At 36.8% G+C, this 20438-nt stretch overlaps 1 protein-coding gene across 2 annotated transcripts; it reads right to left on the bottom strand.

Annotated features, from left to right (window-relative positions):
* Nucleotides 1-1757: 1757 nt before the first annotated feature.
* EFHB (EF-hand domain family member B) lies at nucleotides 1758-17352 on the bottom strand. 2 transcript variants are annotated; one of them, XM_032705435.1, is made up of 13 exons: nucleotides 17251-17352; nucleotides 16956-17018; nucleotides 15933-16076; nucleotides 14427-14607; nucleotides 13714-13824; nucleotides 11988-12114; nucleotides 11536-11619; nucleotides 9917-9984; nucleotides 7801-7955; nucleotides 6780-6987; nucleotides 6194-6388; nucleotides 5499-5680; nucleotides 1758-3495 (listed from the first exon to the last, which is right to left on the bottom strand). In XM_032705435.1, the coding sequence occupies exons 1-13, from the start codon at nucleotides 17329-17331 to the stop codon at nucleotides 3349-3351; spliced, it is 1746 nt and encodes a 581-aa protein (XP_032561326.1). In that variant the 5' UTR covers nucleotides 17332-17352; the 3' UTR covers nucleotides 1758-3348. The 2 variants fall into 2 exon arrangements, with proteins under 2 accessions (XP_032561326.1, XP_032561317.1); XM_032705426.1 differs by having other exon boundaries at nucleotides 1760-3495; nucleotides 6194-6400.
* Nucleotides 17353-20438: the final 3086 nt, after the last annotated feature.

Below are 20438 nucleotides of genomic sequence, written 5' to 3'. Positions count from 1 at the left end.
TTATTAGCATTCTATTTAGCATCCAAATGATTATATACAGTTGTTTAAAAACTAAACCAAGCAACCAACCAAAACTGGCCGTTCACTTCTAGGAATGAGTTCCAGGACCGACCAGGAAATTTACTTGATAAGGTAGATCATTGAAAACCAGTAATTCTTGATATTCGGGAAAAAAAAAAAGCTGAATCTTTTTAAGACAAATATATTAAAGTAATCTAGGAATAATATCAAGGTGAGGTCTGCATTTATTTGTACATACACTTCTATGGAAGACAGTAGGCTGAATCTTCCAGCATCTCAAACACAAATCATTGCACAGATGAATTTTTCCATCAGAGAACAGTAATAATAACAGAATAATTGAGTCCAACATGAGCTTTACTTAGCCCAAGTTACTGCCAAATAAGTCATATTAGCTGTAGGCTCATCTTCACATTCTAATATATGACAATATGTGCTAATATTCAAATTCTAAAGATTAAGAGCCAGAAATACAGAATGAATAAAACATAATTTTGCACATTCAAATCCTCAACCTTATCTTTTACAGGTGTTTTCAGGTATTGAAAGTCAGTTTCCTCATCATGGCTTTTGGGGAGGCACAAACACTGGCCTCTACCTCTGCAGAGAGGAAGATCTCCCTGCTCTGTCCCTGGAAACAATATCTCTGCTCTAAAATGAACTTTGTTCATTTGATAGAACCACATAAAAATGCATCATTATTAAATACATTACTCTTTGGAGTAATCATCGCAGTGAAACAGAGATTAGGGAGAAATAGTGCACAAGTATCTGAATGTGCTGTATCTTTTATCCAGTGTCTATTTTTATAAAAATTCCATAAAGAAAATTTGACCCAAAATGTCCAGAACTCACTGATTTTTAACATTTACCTTTGTTATAATTTGCTGTGTACTAGTTTTGTCCACAATGTCTCAGTCAACACATTTACAATCGCTGTGATTTTTTTAATGTAACTGTTAACAGAAAAAATTGTCTCGAGCACTAAATGTGTACATTTGCTCTTAGAACACATGGCTTTGGGGTCATAGTGAAGGTTGTTTTCCCAGTTCTTCCTGGAAAACTTTTCCTTGGATACAGCCCACGGGTTAATGCAAGGTAGTGTGCTATTCTGTCATAATCAACTCCATACCTAGAATCATGCTGCAATACAGAAGAAAGCAAACCTTTTATTTTCTGTCAATTGAAATATCTTGAAGGAACCATAAAAATCACAAAAGTCTGCACGAAGGCTCTGTGTACACAAAGCATTTAACTAAAGAAAACAAAAGGATTGGGAAACTCCGGAGAAGTAACTGTCTCTGTCACAGTGATTAAGTCTTTCAGGGGCCTCCTATGAATATTGTGATGAAAAAAAAGCACCTAACAAGCAGAATTTATGGCTCTGTAATTAGTCTTTTAAAGCTGAAACTTAGTTAATTTCAAACCCAAATTTGAAAGGAAATCTTTAGTCTGTGGTTAGAAATACACCGGCAAAAAACTAAACCTTGATTTATCAGTCTTCTTTATTTATTTATTATTTAGAAGACTGCCCAAGAACAACGTTGATAGCATTTAATTGACACAGGAAAAGATTCTACTGAAAGTAGAGGAATGCAAGTGGGTATCTACACTAGATTCAAAAGACAGGTTACACAGAATTTCAAGCTGCTGAACAAACACAACAGGTCTCATATATATACATATATATACACACACACAAACACACACAAATCTGGTAATTTTTTTAAAAATTTATTTTTTCCCTGAAGTGAGCTTAATTCTTTCATATAAAATTTTCTATTGAAGGAGAAAAATACATATATTTTTTTAAAAGTAATTCTGTCTAATGCTTTTGGAATTCTGCTGCAACAAAGGCAAAGAATTCTTCCCTCCCGTATTATATGAGCAGAAGAGAAGTTTTAAAGAATTTCACTGGAGGTAGTAAAATCCTGACATAATAAATTCAATTGAAATTAGCCATACATTTATCTTTCTGTCATTTGTCCACTTGGGACAGTCACAGTCTGCTTCCTGCATGCTTCCAACTGCACGTGGAGAGTTCCAGAAGGATGGGAAGGCAAGGCTACAGCAGCACAGAAAAACATTCATTCACAGAAGGAAAGAGACTGCCTTCATCAAGCAGCACTTCCACCACCTGCTCCCTGGTGATACCGGAAAGCAAATTCTATCTATTTGATATAAGACAGCTACTATTAATGCCACAATAATAAAGTAGAAAAGGGTCTAGCTTGCAGATTGCAGATTTCACATAACAAGCTAGTAAATGACAAGCTCCTAGAACACTGCCGAAAAAGGAAGCTTAACAATCATGTGAGGAAAAGGTCACAATGAAATTTTAAGCTGGTAGTACATGTGCATTTCTAGTATTTAAGGTATCAGAACCTTTACTTTCATTGTAGAACTCAGTAACTTGGCTGGCAACGTTCTCCAAATCTTACTAAGGTATTTAAAGCATCAATAGGTGACAAAGTTATATTATTCCTGAAATCCTATGTGATAAGATTACACTGGGCAAGGATCTTTCTTTTATATTACTTTGAAAGCCTAGAAATAACATTTCTCTGTTAATAATGAACAATTTCCATTTGTTTTATACCAAGTTCAGTACTGTAGGTGAAGAGTGAACATTCCAATTCACAGTTGCAGATTTTAGCACAAACACCTCTAAATATCCATTCTTTTTTCTTGTTTGTGAAAGCTGATTACTACTAATAGCCATAAGCTTGCATAGAGGATATGAGCCCTCTGCCACACAACTGGGCATTTATTTTTGCACTTCTTAACCCATTGGGTTTTATGGAGTCTCTTTGATGACAACACTTTAGATCCCGCACCGTGGCTATGTAGTTTCCTTACTATTTTACTGTAAAGCACTTTCTCACATGAATTTTTAAACATGTCAAATATTTTGCCACAACCAGATCTCTGTTGACAATAATTATGGAATATTAGAAGTAAGGCAAAATGTCATTCTATGATAGTAATCTTTAAGAGGTCTTGAATATCTGATGCATTTATCTTTAGTACTTTCAAAACTGTCTTGTTCATAAGAGAAAAAATAAATTAAAAAATGCAAATTGGAATATAACATAAATATTTAATTTACAAACATGCTGTATCCTCTTTTATTGCTATGTATGTCAGTTCCTACGACCATGATGCTCCATATATACATGGACACTCAGAAAGACAATACACAGAGAATTCCAGTCCAATAAACACACATTATTGAAAATATTTATTGTATTCAGCATCAGAATTATGTCAATTTAAATAAATGCAATGCCCAGAGACTGGAATCAGCAATGGGTTTTTGCATGTGATTCATGTTATTATGTGCAGTATATTCCACATATTTTCTTCACAATCACAAAGTTCTCTTATCTCATGTTTTGTACACACTTGCTTCCATATTTCTTCTAACCTTTCACCTGAAACATCCATGCCAATGTTGTGGAGAATTTGTGCAATCTACAGAAATAATACAAAATACACAATTAACATAATTCTGCTCAGCATTTTGTTAAACTATATTGAGTCTGGCTTTTACATATATTAGTAATCTCTATTTGCCAAAGAATATTTTCCCACTCTTAAATAAAAACTACAGATCACATTCTGCATCCTTAACCAAAGAAGTTCCTATTTAAGTAAATTCAAATCTTATTGTGATGAAAACTACACAGAATTGTCTGTAATTAATAAAATAATGTTGGTACACTATTTCAACATTGAAAAAAATCAAACACAGAAGACTCAGATAAAAATAAATGTTTTTTAAAAGCCCTAAGTCAAGTTCTGTTTAGCCACTGTTTTTGCTGTTTGCAGTTATCAACACAAATCAGATTCTACATCATCTGCATTTCACAGCAAGAATACTTCTTACATAACTTCTATTGTCTTCAACAGACTGGATTCCAGTGAAAAAAATAGCAAGCCCAAGAACTATTTTGTTCTTTTGTAACATGATGAGTCACCTCAGGAAACTGGTTTATAGCCAGAATTCACATTCATTTCTACAGGTCTATACAAAAACCGGTAGTATTACATTACTCTGGGCTTTCATCTAATAATAATATCATATGATCATAAAATAACTACATTAACTATGATATTTTGAAAATGTTAATTAAAAAATAGTCATGATAAAATGCCAAAACAGTCCATTTCATGAACATAGGGTGATTTAACAGACTCAGAGGTGGTTCTGCACTGAATTCTGTACAGTCAGTATAGTCTACAATGGAGTATGATATCTCAGATGTGTTATAGCTTCAAAGAAGAGCCCTGTCTGGTCCCTGAAAGATGTAGTTGGCTTCTCAATCAAGCATGAATTCTATTTACTGTTAGCTATATGCTGCATGCATGCATTTCCTCTTACAGAGCTAGATTATAAAATGGTTCAGGTACACAACATACTGACAAGGTATTTTATGGATATGTATAGAACGTGACATCACACCTTTCACATCCAGCCACTAACTAGCAACACTCTGTTCTGTAAAATATATATTGAAATCCCAGATCTGCTTCCAAGCGTGACTGAATATTTAATATAATGAGTAGTAGAGAGGGACAGGTTGCCAAGGCTTCTTTTCTCATTTAGATTGGAATTTCACAATTCATTGCAATTGTCTCATAAATTGTACTTCAGCTAATGAAGTTATCTCTTTATATTTTTTCACTATAAATTGCATACAAATGTAAAAGCAAAAGAGTAAACAATACTGAAGAAGAAGCAGCAAATTTGTTTTAGTATTTATGTGAGAGAAATTCTGGTCTGTGAGAAAACAGAGAGGTAGCAGCCTGCAGAGATATCAGAAAGAAAATTCCCTACAGTCTCATGTCCTATCTTCCTCTTCAGAAATATGAGACAGCACAGCATCGCTGCGTGACTCCCAATATCCTCTATCACTGTACAAGTCCTTTGCAGAACTGGGCCTCTGAATGTGACTCAGCAGAGCACCTAAGAGATATATACAAGTAGTTTCCCAAACTTGCCATTAGCAAAACCTGCCAAGTTTGTTCAAGGGGAGACACTTTGGGTAAAATTTTACACTGAACACCTCTCCGTGATAGAAATTAGTTTTATGCACCTGTAAAAATCTTCTTCTTGGACTTTTAAGACATCTCATGGAATATAGAATAACTTTGGTTGGAAGAGATCTCTGGAGACCACCCATACAACAACATAATTAAAGCAGGGCAAACTTTGCCATTAAACCAGGTTGCTTGAGACCTTGCTCAGAAATTGAATATTTTGGATCTCAATAAAATTAATATCTACCATCTTTATGAATAATTTATAATGTGAAGAGTACATAGATTTCAGATCGTTAAATGGATGTAAAGAAAGATGGTAATCTCGAAACAATGAATTTTACAATCTGTGTATTTGATAACATGCCTTTCCACTCCCACAAGGCTAGAGGAACAATTATCTTGGAAGAATACGCTGAAGAAATTCACTATACCTCTGCCTTTGGTCTCTTTTTTAAAAGCTCTCTTTCGTGCACTCCATTTTGACCGAAGACAGAAGGGAACAATAATGCAAAACTACTGCCCTGGTCACCATAATTAGTTGTGTCACTGAGGCGACGAATTCGAGGAGCAGGAATATCTGAACGAATAGTTGGAATACCACACATTGGATAACCTGCGGAAATCAAACAACAGGCATCATGGAAAAGCCTGTACATAAAGATAGTGCCAGGGAGGATAAAACATTTTGTGTGAAACAAGAAGAAATGTGATGCTTCATCTCACACAGGATCAATAACAAGTCATGTAATTTTCTTCCTTGTATCTTTTTTCGCATTTTTAAAAATCTTGGCTTCAGCTACATCATGGAACATGAAAACAGGGAATCTTGAAGTAATATTCTGCTACTTATCCAGTATTTTCTGCTCAAAGTATCTGAGGTGTTTCCAAGAAGATACGGTTCTCCTAGAATTACTAGCATAATTTCTCAAAGACATCTAGATTAACTTTGATGTTTTGAATGGATTAACCATTCCAACTTCCAAGCCACAACCTTAAACAAACTTAGTTTAGATAAATTAATTCACTACTGTACTTTAGTAGAACCTATAGCAACAGTTTTAAACTTTGCTCCTGATTTTGTCTTAAGGAATGCCCAGAAGTGAGAAGCACAGTCCAGTGTACTTACAGGACAGTGGGAGACCACCTACTACAGCATTATACTGAGAAGACGTTGTTTGATAACTTGCAAACACACGGTCTGTTGGTTTTGTAGGCGTTTTTGGTGTCTTTTCTGAGCTTTCCAGTTCTTTTAACATGAGATCTTCCTGCTTTGGCTGTGGCTCATCTTTTCTCTGTGTGTCTTCAGGAACAAGACAGGCACCTAATTTTTTCCCTATAAACAGAAGTTATGGTACGGCCAGGATATACTATCAACACATTGTAGACTAAGAGGTAAAAAACACTGCTTGAAGAACTATAAAGTAGGTAACATAATTCATCTGCATTTCTGCTAATGATTCGAAGAGATGTTTTACTTTCTCCTAATCTATAGTATTAAGGAAACTTCCCAGTGACAATCTCAACGTGCAACAAAGAACTTCAGGGTTCTGAAATGCATCTGTACCTGAGGCTCTGCTGATAGCGAGCAAGGTAAATGCACTCTCTAAATCCTACCCTTATAAAGGAGCACTTAGCTTACAACACAATGTCCCTTCAACAGCTGTTCCAAGAACAAGATCATCCCCACAAGTTCCAAGTATTAAGGCATCTACCTTTAGCAATTATTTTTTCTTCAAACTCTTTAATAGCTGTTTTGTCTTTCCAGTTCAGAAAGTTTGTAAACTCCAGATAATTAATCAGACCATCTTTATCCAAATCACAGCAGTCAAATAAGGAATCCAGGAGCTCATCATCTAGATTCAGATTAAGCTGAAAACAGGACTTTCTTAGGTTGTCCTTGTCTATCATTCCATCACCATTCTATTATAAATAAAATAAAACAGTTGTTAAATTCTATGATTCTATAACTGCCATTATAAAATGACTCTGCCAAAAGAAACACATACATGTGTTCACAGAGATATCTACACACAAATAGCACCAGACACACCATTTCAAGAACAGTAATGTTGCTGAGTAGAGAAATAAACCCTGAGTAATTTAGAAATTAGAAATCTGAATATAAAAGTGTCAAAAAGTAATTTTCAACTTAAATAATATAGTGATTTGAGAGTAAAAGTGTGACAGGGTATTGTGACAAGGTAACGGTCTAATCACAAATGTTGGGGAAAAGCCAAGATGCCTTTGAAAGTAAGACATCAATCATTCCAATCACTTTGTATACATTACAATTAATGTTACATATGAAATGTCAATCATATTTTTTTTTTCTAGAGAGAAAAAAAAAGATCTGAAATTCTGATGCCTGGCAACTCAGTCAAAAAGTACAGCTTGGAAGAAAATACGAACATAATCCCTTCAAACTCCTTTCCCTTCAAGGAGAAATGCCAAATTTTGATGTGCAAAAATTGCTAAGATTACTCCTGCTCACACGTTCCTTGCTCGCTCTAACGTGGATTTTTCAAACGCTATTGTGAAATGCTCCAAATACTATTGTGTTTAATTCAACAGCATATCACAGTAGATTAAACACACAACAACTATGAAGTTACCTTGTCTTTATATTCTTCACCTATATTTACCTCGCTATGCTTATCCTTCTTCATGGCTGTACCTCCATAGCACAGGAGCACTAATGTCACACGTTACATTTATACTTTTCAGAGCACTAACCTTATCATAATGCCTGAATGCTTTTAGCAACACATCGAAATTCTCATAGTTAGCTTTCTTCAAACTTTGCCGAACTGCAACCAAGATGGCTTTTTCTCTGTTCTTACCACGGAGGAACTCACATGGAACACGGACATGAAGAAGATCATAAAGTCCTGTAAAAATGAACAGTTCCTCAATTAGTTGTGCATATACAGAAAACAGACATAAAAAATAAAAAAAGCTTGCATTTTTAAGGAAAAGGAGAATTTAAGTTTCAAGAGGCTGATTTTCAGCACTGCTGAACATCCGATACAGCCATTTAATTACAAGATCAACGGTCCGTATAATGATTTCTCTACTCACACAGTTAATACCAAAAATTTTGAAACATCATAATGTAGCTTCATGAATCTGTCCACTGCTTCCAAAAGCCTCTGACAGCAGTAGGAGTTACTCAATGTCCAGATAATTGAGAAATAAAAGAACATATATTATTCATCTACCACTTCCAGTCTGTCATGTTCCAGATACTTACGAGACCCAATGTAAAATTTCAGATAATTATATATCACTGGTTTCTAGAATGTGCTATTTTTATGTTACTGTTCCCATTTTTCTATGTATCCTAACTTTATTAATATTTTTAAACACTTTGGCACACTGAGCTACAATCTTAATCCAAATCCCCAAGACACTGAAGTAACTCTCTAGAGTGCATGAAGTTCATTCAGAGTCCAGTAACAAACATGAGTAGCTCATATAATCCCCTTCTAACAGTAATGTATGTACATCATTTTCTATTTGTTAATAGAAATTTCTATTTGTTAATTCTTTTGTTCAGTTCCTTCTGCTCTTATAGGACAATTATACCTACACATTTAAAATATTTAACTTTATTACACTACATAATAATAAATGTATAAAAGCTTATGCACAAGCTTTGGACAAGCTTTCTCTGGTCGTGACTAATTTAATAACTTTGAGCCACTTACATTTTTTGCTTCCTAATTATTGACTGTATTCCCTAGTTATTAAACACAGTGTTAAAACAACATCAATCCCAACACTGACTATTGGAGTTGACAAGCTTTCAAAATTTTGCCATAATGAAAATTCATAGTTTTTTATTTTTACTCTGCTTTCCATCTCCCTGCAACCTTCAAAAACTTATTATTCTTATTTATTGCCTGTTATTTTTAGTCTTTTTCAAGAAGTGCTGAAAAAATCATTGAGAAGAAAGATGCATCACTGATTTAAGTAGTCATCTTAATTTGTCACAGTTTTCTGCTGTTTCCCATTTTGTTACCTTCAGACACAAAGGCTTTAAAAGAGTAAAAAAACCCTGATATGGTTTGAAGCTGGCTCCCTGCCAAGTCGCCAAACCTTACCACCAGAAGCCCCCCCCCCCCAAACCTCAGAGAGAAGAGGGAGAGAAAAAAAAACCAACCAACTAAGAAAACCCGAAACGAGAGAAAGACAGCTAAAGTGATATATATAAATATATATAGAATTTCACTAGGGAAGGGGAAGGGGGAAGGGAAAGGGAACAAAACCAAAATAATATATATATATCCCAATCAGTAGCCCGAGATCTAGTAACTAAGAGTTAGCAAAGAAAATATCCCACCACTCTCCTTGGGACAACCTAGAGTCGCTCCGGTACGATCGCCGGCAACCTCCACTTCCCAAGGTCGACAAGGTCCTACCAGGCCTCGCTCCCCAACCCGGCAGACTCAACAGCAGGGAACCTGCACCTCCAAGCCGCCGGAAGGAAAGAGAGCGAAGGCCTCTCCTCCTTTCTTCTTATAATCTGGCTTACGTAAAAATCGTAGGGAATACTGGGTAAATCTGGACCCTTCCTTGGTTACAAACTGGTCACCAAGGAAGGCCTAGCCCAAACCACCACAAACCCTCAACATATAATTCAAAACCTAAAGTTTCTTTATTTGCAACATTTATTTTTTCCCCACTAGCAGCTTCAATTCTCAAATTTTCCCTCCAAAAATTTACTATCCATAAATTTTTGTACCTTGCCTCTAAGATAGATAGGAAAACTATATACTACACAACCAACAGCAATTACTTCAGCATATCTCATCAGCAAGATAAGATTTTATTCTGCCTTTAAACTTACCATATTCATCTGGAGGGACTACTAATCCAAATGTATGACCTGGGGGAACATTCATAGTTTCTGCCATGCTGTCAATAAGGACATTTCTTTGTTAATTGTCACACAGTTAATAGCCAAAATAAAACCTCTGCTACTATTAAAAAAGTTATAATTTGTTGTATAATTAAGGATAACCCACAAAAATACATGTGATACCTCTGAAATTTTTTTATCAGTACTTTGTTTCAAAGTTACCATTCCAGAAAAGCGTCCCTTTATAAAGCTAACTAGAACATTTGCTGTTTGTAATATAACACAGCCAAGTGTAAACATCAACCTGTTGGACATTTATGCTCATTAAAGGGAAAAATATTCTATGTTATTTTTTTTCCTAAGACACTGATAGAAACGTGCAAGAAAAGTCCTTATATCATAGCCAAATAATAGGAATGTTTAGGATAAGATCACCAACTGAAATGTCTCTGAATAAACTACTTTTGGCTAAAGTGGAAAAACTGAATCACATCTCTGCTTTTCCACATGCAATTTTATGTCTACCAAAACCAGCAACCAACTCAATATACATCTGGAAAACTTGGTCCACTATTATTTACCAGAAATTGAAGATGTTGTTGCTGACATTAAAGAACTGTTTGTTTATTTTTTAATTTGATAAAGATGCAATGTTAATTTTATGTTTAATAATTAAATAATTAAAACTGATACATTAATCAAAAATCTCCATCAAAACTGAAATGATAATCAGTGCACTGTTCTAAAGCACAAAGCAAACAAACAAAAAACCCACACAGAGACGGAAGTACTGTAATCTAAAAACTATCCTGTGTATTTTTCTTTTATCATTTTCATAGCACACATAGGATGTGGATGGTGTAAAGTGCACTAAATAAGATTAGGTTAGCTTGTATCTGTCTTGTAATACTAGTGTTGGGTTTGAGCTTGCACTGCAACCCATCCCTGACTGATCGTACTGCCTCATGCTGCTCAAGCTTCAGGTCTGTCTCACAGTAAGCTGGGACACAGTGAAGGGGAGACTAGAAACTGGTTCATATTTGTGTTCATTCCTTACATGTACTTATGAGCACAGTTCTCCAGACTAACTTAAGCCTGGGATCTTGAGTTTAAAATTAAAATTTGCTACCGAAGTCAACGATTGTGTTCAGACACAATTTCGTAGAAATCTAGAGCATACAGCCTTGTATACACTCAGGAGCCCTAGGTTTGTAGCATGCCTGCATCCTGACCACACTGTGCCTTAGGACTTCTGTGGCACTCCATAAACATTCCTCTGTAAAATTACAAAGCTGTTCCAGATCGCCTGTGGTTTATGAAGCGTTCTAATGATTCAACTGAGATTGATAAGTGCTGCTGAATAACAAAATTTAGTTCCACGTCCTTTTCCAAGGCAGTAATACAGTGAGGTTATAGGTGATGTATCACAGATTACCAGAAATAGTGTCAGAGTAAGCAAAATGGTCAAATCCCAGAACATTAGGTGAGATATTTCAATTCTTTCAAACCTTTCTAACTGCAAAAGATGGGACAGGGGGGAATGTCTTACAGTGTTTGTAATTTTTTTAGTATAAATTTGTTCTTGGAAGGTATCTTTGCTTACTTACGGATCAAGGGCTTTTCCAATCTGAGGCTGAAATTTTTCCTTGAAATCATCACTTCGTTTCAATACAAGGTTAGCTGCTCTCTTCCTACAAATTATGAAAATAACTGCTACACATATTTGTTTAAAAATATTCAAGAATTTTTCAATAATGTTTTAAAATGTTATTTATGTTTAAAGGGAACAGCAACTCCTCTGTAAGACAAACACAAACTCAGTAATTGAAAAATTTTCCTATTTAAAATCAAAGGACTTTACATTATGCTTTACATGATGCCAAGTGGTGTTATACTATGGTAGAAGTGATTTGGATCAACAGTTCTGAAATCACACCTTGCATTTTCCGTACAGTTCAATACAGCTAAGTATGGGATTGTGAGATGTACAATTTTTTTCAAAAACGAAGACTCGCTCTTCTTAAAAATTCACACTACCAGTTAACTCACTGCAACTTACGATTCCAGATCAAAGGCCCACTTTAAGGTCTTGGCTGTATTTCGCCCATCTTCAAAGCGAGGGGTTTCCATTCCATATACAAAAGACTTGTTGAAGTGTGAGTTATACTTCCTATTGACTGCTTCCCCTGCAGAAGTAGTAAGCATATCAACCTATATAAAACACCTCAGGAAGAAAAATACACCAAGTACCTTCACTCTTCAGACAAAACAATGAAGAAACAAAATCAAATAAAAACCAAACACGTTCAATTAAAGATAATTTATGTTTATTGTGTAGTTAGGAATAATCTCATTGTCAAAAGTGAAGATAAAAGGCAAAATAAAAAGCAGAAACTACTCCAGTGGTAGGATAGTTGGATATTTTTTTATGTCTGATTAAAGACAACCCCAACAGAATAAATGAAACCAGGTAGCCTAAGTGGGGAGGGTCATGCAAACAAATCACTTTATAATGTCTGTACCTAAGCAGAGATGTGTTCTATTTCATTTACTGTTTGTTTTTTAAAAATGTAGAAAGGCAAAAAGTGTTTTTGAGGTGCTGCACTTTCAGATATACTCTTGCTACATCTTTTTGTCACAGAAAAAACTGTCATTCTGTTTCTTCAAGGTCTTTTCAATCACTTTTTGAAAAGAATGGTGGTTAGAACTTTCAAAAATATAATTCACTGAATGCTTTCTAATAAGGGCTTAATCTGGCTGTATGGTAGCATAGAATTTTTATGTTATTGCTGGGGCACATAATTGACTTTTCTTTTTTTTCTGTCTTTCTGTTTCTGTCTTGGTCTCTCCATGATCTTGTGGATGGAAGTTACAAAGGAGACAGAGACAGATAATGAATAATTCAACCAAAATACCTGAGAAAGGCAGGGGAGAAGGGAAATAAAATTACAAGTTTGGCCAATTTATACCAATACTACTTGTAGTACAATTTCTCAGTGAGACAACGGTACTATAATTTCACCTCTACCTAACTGTCTCCACATAAAATTTACAGTATTACAACTGAAAGATCTGTATTGCAGTTTCTTACATGTTTGGCCTGCACCTACAAAACTCTGGCTACTACCACAAGCAGCAACTTTATTATAATAGTAATCTTACAGACCAGCAATTTAAGTCTTTTGGTCTAAGTGGAAATGATGGAACTGGGAAAAATAGAAGTGGCTGCAAAAGTAATACATGTGCTGTGTTTTAGAGTCCTATTTGTCTCTCTCTTCCTGTGGAGACCTGTGAAATAAAGGGTAACTGCTCCTGAACAGATCACCTCACACAAGTACAGCCCCCAGAGGCTGAAGCAGTGGAGGCACAGCCCACTGGAAGGGCAGAGACAGAGGCTGTGAGACGGACTCACAGGCAGGATCCTGTAGGCCGCATTCCAGAGAGCCACCCAGCAGCCTGAAATTTTTGGAATTAGCTTGATGGTGAGCTCTTCATTAGAAAGTCTGGCTGCTCTGAAATTCTCTTTGGATCCTGACAAAAGAGACCAACTAAAGCTGAAAGTACTGGAATGTGTTGGGCTCACAGTCTGTGGCTTTAAGGACAAGACTGCCTTCAGTGGCACAGACAGTGTCAAACTCAGTAGGCAACCAGGACATCTATGAGTTTCTAGTTAATTGGAAATACTCTTCTTTTCAAAGAGCACCCAAAAGAAATCAGGCTTCCAAATCCTTCATTAAGCTCTTACACCATCTTTTACGGGGTTTCTTATTAGCCTCTGAACTTACCCACGTCATAAGCCTCATGTGACACAACATACAAATCATGTCCTTCTCTGGCTTCTTTATCCACTTCCTCAAAGGTTTTTGGTGGATTTACAAGCACTCCAGCTGGTATATCTGGAAATGAATGTATGGTTGGGGGAGATAAGGGGGTGGGTGTTTTGTTTGGTTGGCTCTCAATTTTAAACAGTATCTTGTTAAAGAAGTTGCTAATACCGTGGAAGAATGATAGTTCTTACCACATTTCTAGGCAATCTATAGTCAGTCTATAGTTAACCTAACATGACATGGGACTACGGAAAAAAAAAAAAATCACAGAAATCAAAATGAACTTTTGCAAGAGAGCTTCATGGGCAACACATAGGTGATTTCCTCCAGTCTATGGAGGAAAGATGGACAGGTCAAGGAAGTTTCTTTCATTAGACCTATTAAAATTGTTGGGAAAAGGAAAGTAAGTTGACAGCTACCTAAACAGTTCTTCAGGGAAATCTATACACACGGATCAGGAACATAGCTAAAGGCCCCACCAGTTACCACATGTTCTTGGGTGCTTGTTTCTTCACTGTAACTGAAAAATATAGTTTTAGGCCTTTCAATAACTGTTATAACAATTTTTCTGTTAAAATGGAATTGTTGGAAGCATGGAGCATGTGCTAGATACTAAATTGCAGATTATCTTGTATTTACAAGAAATATATTTTAATGGTAAATTTTCCTACCTTTGATAGTTTTTTTCCCAAATGTAGTATTAACTATATCCAAGCCCTCAGGTAACATAGAAGATTGATCATGTGTTCTACCCAAACGTTCTTCACGACTACTATAGTAGATTGCTTCTTTCATGTCTTGTACCTTTTCTTGATAAACAGTTTTAGGAATTGGACTTATCAACGAAGCTACCTAAAGACATCACAAACAACACAAGAGGCAGGAAAACCAGCAAAATAACATTATTCACACATCAATATGACTACCTACGCACATACACAAGATCAAATGCTTGCTCAGAAGTGTTCTGATGAGATCTTATATGGTTACACTGATATAATTTTATCCAACGAGTTGCAAACTGAAACTGTAGCTTGACAGAAGGCCACTAATAATCAGTGCTATGCTAAATCTCCAGCTAAATAAAATACTTATTACAAGACAGAACTTTTTTTTTTTAATGCTAGTTTTCCACTTGTTAATTTATACATTTTCTGACTGCAACCTTTGTTTTCTTAGCACATATTAGAAACTAGAGTCAAATTATAGTATGACCAAAACTTAAGTGATTTGCTTTTTCAGGCTGCCCATCACAGTAACGAGGACTCTAGAGAAGGTTTACGATTGGACTCTCATTGAATGTTACATAAAGAAATACTGAAAAAAAGTAGTAGCAAATACAATTGATCCAAACCCACGCTTCACAAACTCACTAGGGTTACAACTCTTCCTCCAGTTAATATTTGATTAATAATGCGAAGTCTTCAAAGACACTTCAGGCTAAACAAATCAATCCATTCATCATAAAACTTGTGAGGAGGGACAGCAAAACCTGGTTGTCTTTCATTTTGGATATGTCTAATAAATGTCCTACTCAACATCCTCTAATATCAGGCCCTACTTCCTTCATAAAAGTGCATTTTTACTAACACAACTGTTATTTTTAGACATGTGAACACTAACTATGTGATAAAAACACTAAGATCTCTTCAGTTGTTTGATTACAGATTACAAAAATAATTTCTGAAGAATACACACAAAATAGTCTGACATGCCCAAACATCACTTTTTAGCTAACAAAATCAGCTTCAACCCAAAGGTAAGAAAAAATACATAATAATTACACCAAACTATAAGCATGTTCTCAGCAGTTTTCTTGATAAGAACTCAACTGCTTTTATCTCTGTAATCCATAAGAAGAAAGGAGCAAAATTTGCGGATAGAAGACTGTTCATTAACTTAAATCTTAAAATGAAATTAATAATTCAGTAGTCACTACAAAAATTAAGTCACTGATAAAAGTTACTGAACTTCAAGTGTTTTCCAATTTCAATCATGCTAAATAAATCCTGATTTGACCTCAGAATTCAGGTAATTCACAACAGCTGTGACATACTGCACTATAAATCACTCAGCTATGTACCTTTATCCCTGGCTATGAAGAAATAAGCTGCTGTCATTAAGAATACTCTTAAGGGGTTCATTCTTAAACAAAAGTAAGAGAGTCACATTCTTACACTGAATGAGGAACGTGACTTTATGCCATGTGTCAAGTGAGTTGCAACGTCGGGATCATCTGCTGTGCCGTAGAATATTACTTTAGCACCAGGAGCTGGATCTGTTGTATTTCGAAACTTTCGCACAGTAGTTGGAGTAATGGGCTACATATAAGGCAAAGCAAAAACAATTTTACACCAGGTATTCACAAAACATTAATGAAAAGGTACTGCAGACATTTCAGTCTGATTTCACAGAGGTAAGAACAAAATATGAGGATGTTTTAGGGCTATAACACATGCATATGCTCCTGAAGATGCTGATATTGTGAGTCTAAGGTCAACATAACTCAGCCTAAATTTCATCAAACCAGTGTTGCTAAGTTTCAACTCTTCTCATCTTTGATTTGGGTAACTGCTACTTCACATGTTCTTTATGAAAAATAGATGTTACCCTCATCAATTTCAGAAACCTTGAACCAAATTCACAACAACTCCACCATGAATGAAACAATTTTGGAAATCATTTAAACCAGAGTCTGAGTTTTTTTTAAACTATAATTTAAAGGGAGAACTGTATTTATGGGATCCGTTTGTGTCTCAGTACCCTCTGACTCTTCAGGGGCATGGGGAAGGGCCAGTAGGAATCACAATTCTGAGGGGCATCCTTGTAAAGAAGAAGGACCTCCATCAGAAGACATATTAATTCCAATAATAATTACTACAATTGTGTTACCATAGGAAAAAACTATCTAAATAATTCTATTCAGTCCTAACTAAGCATACATGGCGACTTTTATAAAACAGATGAAGTGAAAAAGAGCTGCCAGAAATGTTTTCAATCCTGTCAGCTACTCTTTATGATCCCACGTGACAAAAACTAACACTGAAAACAAAAAATAGTACTTTCTAAAGAGAAGAGATGTAGAAAAAATCAACAAGGCTTCACTGATTTTTTTTTTTTCCAGGGCTCGCCTCAAAGCACGTTCGCTAATGGAAAATCATAACAAAGTTTCACAAGGAGCGTGTGCAAAACCAACTCACCCTGGGTAACACCTCGGTGAGGCAACTCGCAACCGTGCCATAAGCAGGACGCAACTTCCCAGCCTAAACAATGCAATAAAAAAAAAAAAAAAAAAGGCATAACCAAGCTCCCTGTAATAATGCACACAACTAGTGTGTGCCGCGCGTACTTTTGGGGGGAGAGAGAGGGGTCGCACGGAGATGCGCCTGCCCAATTCCACACGCTGCCCCTCTTCCAGCCCCTTCTGGGCGAGACCCGGCAGAGGGGCGGGCGGCTCCGCGGTAGTGGTGGGACCCCTTCGGCGAAGGCACTCACGTCTGGCTGCTCGGGAGTCCCGTGAGGGTCCGTCTCCTCGGGATTCGTCCCCTCGGGGCAGGGCGGCGGCTGCTCCTCCATGGCGGCCGCTCCCCCCGTTCGGCAACGGCGGCGGAGGCAGCGACGGGAGCGCTCGTGCGAGGCGGGCGGCGCGGCCGCCCCTCACAGCGCCCCGCCATCGCTCTCGCACCCAGCGCCCACCGTCCTTCCCCTCACAGCGTTCCACCATCGCCCTCGCACCCAGCGCCCACCGGCCGCCTCCCTCACAGCGCTCCGCCATCGCCCTCGGAACCCACACCATCCCCCCGCATCTCCCGCCCCTGGGAGAAAGTCAGGAAATCAATTGCACTCGGGCTATCTTGTAACTGTCATGAAAAAAAAATAAGGCGCAACCACAGAGGTAGCAAATTGCTTAGACCAGTCCTTGAAAATCTACCGGGTTTCAGACAGGTAGGTTGAGTGTTCTTAGGGTTGAAATGAGGTCTTACATGGTCAAAAGTGTGATCAAACTTTAAATCTTTATTACTGTAATAAAAACTACAGCCCCTTTCACAAATGTTGTATGCTGAGACTGTTCCTCTAGAGGAAACTGCAACTCCCATCCACACAGCACAGAGGTGGGTGACAGCATTACCCATATGAGTGCTCTTAATGTTTGTCTTAAATGAGTTAACACCTCGTATATCTAAACCACTGTGATTGCCTTTCAGAAGCAGATGCCGGTTATTTCAGAAAAGCAGCATGGGTAAGACTGAACAAGTCTCACTGCTGTTTAACAGACCTTCGGCTCTCACAAAGACTTTTATTCTCAGATGACATTTAGCAAATTCTCCCCTTCCTCCCAGCAAAACATCAAAATTTAATCACATCCTTTTCCATTCTCTACAGTCCTACGATGACAAAACCAATTTTAGATAAACATACGGACCATAATCGTAATTAATCAACAAACATTACCAGCTGTTACCATTTTAGTCTCTGCTCTAACATTTGTTTGATAAGGATTTTAAATGAAGGACGCTAAATTAAAACTGAATTCTCAGGACCCTTACCTATAAATGGAAGATAGACTCAGGAAGCAATTGCTCCCTGATGACCGGCTCCCCAGGCACTAGGGGTGCCTGACAACCTGCTCCAGCTGTTGAAGTCATTCACAGTACACATCAGTGCTATGATCAGCTAACTTCCAGCACGTGTGAACCTAGCTTAGTCTTCTCCGGCAAGAAGCATCATGTTAGCATCAGCTGTGATCTAGCTGTGGCCATGTTAGTGCCCTTTTTCAAAACCAGATGTGTTTTTCGGCTGTAGATATGGCTGTACCATGCTCCTAATACAGAACATCTGTGACCACTTGGGAACTAAAGAAGCTCTTTTAAATTCTTAATGTGTTCAGTTCATTTCCTATTGCAATCACATTTGTTGTTACTTAGAGTGCTCCTGCAAAATAGTTGTTAGTTTAATAAATAAAATGATTGGTTATGCCTTGCCTTATGATCTATTCATCTGTAAGGTGCAATTTTTTATCTAGTAAAGGCTAAATAGTGATTTGAACAAAACTGCATGTATTAGAAATCTGGGAGGAATTTGATCTTATTGAGAGAAGTACCTGGGTAAGGATAAAGCTGTCAGAAGAAGAGGAAACTATTTATACAGAGGAAGAGCAAGTAATGCACAAATTAGTAATAATAGGGCACTTCAATTTTTATCCTTGTTTTGTTGTATTTCTAGATGGCTCTCTATCTGTGCTCAAGATATTACCATTTTTTGTACGTTCTGTACCTTGCTGATTTATTTTTACATTGTTTTTTCCCCGGTAGGTGGCCACACTTGCTAATTGAAGGAGTCCACTCAGACCTGATGGAGCAGGCTGTGTCAAAGGAAGGAAACTAGGACCTGGCCATGTAAAAAGAATGCCTATTGCCAAAACAAGTAGAGCAGAAGTCCTCATCCTTCTCTTTTTGCCTCTCTGTGGTTGTTTTCTCTTCAGCAGAAATAAAGATCCCTTTAAATCAATTTGAAACCTACTAACAATATGCATTCTTTCCTATAATTCTTCTCATTTTAGGAATCGGTGTCATATTCATTCCTTCTTATACTGAAACTTATTTCATCCACAGGAAGAATATGCATAGTGTGGAAAGAATCTGTAAATTTTAAAGATAAGCTCATGAATTAACAAAAACCAGTTGAACTCAATTTTAGGGGAAAAAAAAAAGATCAAAACTCTTTTTAATTCAGCATGAATTTGTCATCTCCTATGTTAAAAAAAGTAGGATCTCTAGAGAAATATGTTTGGAAAAATTTGAATAAAATTTTCCATTCTACAGCAGCATTTTTTTCCTCAACAGTACTTGACATATCACTATTTGCTGACATCCAATTCCCACAGTCTAGTACCTTCTTCTGTCTTGTTTAGGCTAAAACCGAGGAATGGAAACTGCCTAAAACCCAGTATTTTGTTTTCTTTATGAAGCACAAACACCCCATGTTCTGCAACACAGTTCTCACTCTGACTATGGTGCTGGCACAGACGGCAGTCAAAACACTAACTTTGTAAATTCCTTAAGGTCTCTGAAGGTCAGAGAACTCCATGTAAAACAGTGCAAATTTTGTGAAACACCTAAAGGACATCATCTATGCCGATGCATTTTGCTGTTGTTATTGCCTGGTTACTTTCACGGTTTTTATTCAACTCATTTACAGATAGTAAACTACTCCTTTCTATGTGCTGCACACATTTCATAAGCTATGATATGATGAAACCAATGTAGGTACAGAAAAAATGTACACAAGCAGAGACAGAAGACAAAAAAAGGATATTATAGCAGATGGACACATGAAAAAAAAATTGGGAAGTTCAAACACACTAAAGAGATTCTGCACGTCGTATAAAGTCAACTTCCATTAAAATTACACATCTAGCACTGGATTGAAACACAAGAAGGCTGAGCAAAGAACTCTGCAGAGTAAAGCTAAAATGGGTGGAAATCCATCTGGTGAAATCATGACCCACTTACACAAATGTGTTAATATCATTCAGCACAGTTTCACTTTTGGTATTTGCCATATGACCCACGATGAAATAAAATACGAACACATGATCACTGGTAGGGCTATCTGTGTGATTTCAGCATTTTCCTTAAACATCTGGTTTTCCAGGCTACTGCAGAAGAAGGTCATCTTCACCA

The sequence above is a fragment of the Chiroxiphia lanceolata genome, chromosome 1, assembly GCF_009829145.1.
Source record: "Chiroxiphia lanceolata isolate bChiLan1 chromosome 1, bChiLan1.pri, whole genome shotgun sequence".
NCBI classification, from domain to species: Eukaryota; Metazoa; Chordata; class Aves; order Passeriformes; family Pipridae; genus Chiroxiphia; species Chiroxiphia lanceolata.
The sequence above is the reverse complement of the archived record's forward strand: the minus strand, read 5'-3'. Positions and strand labels throughout refer to the sequence as shown.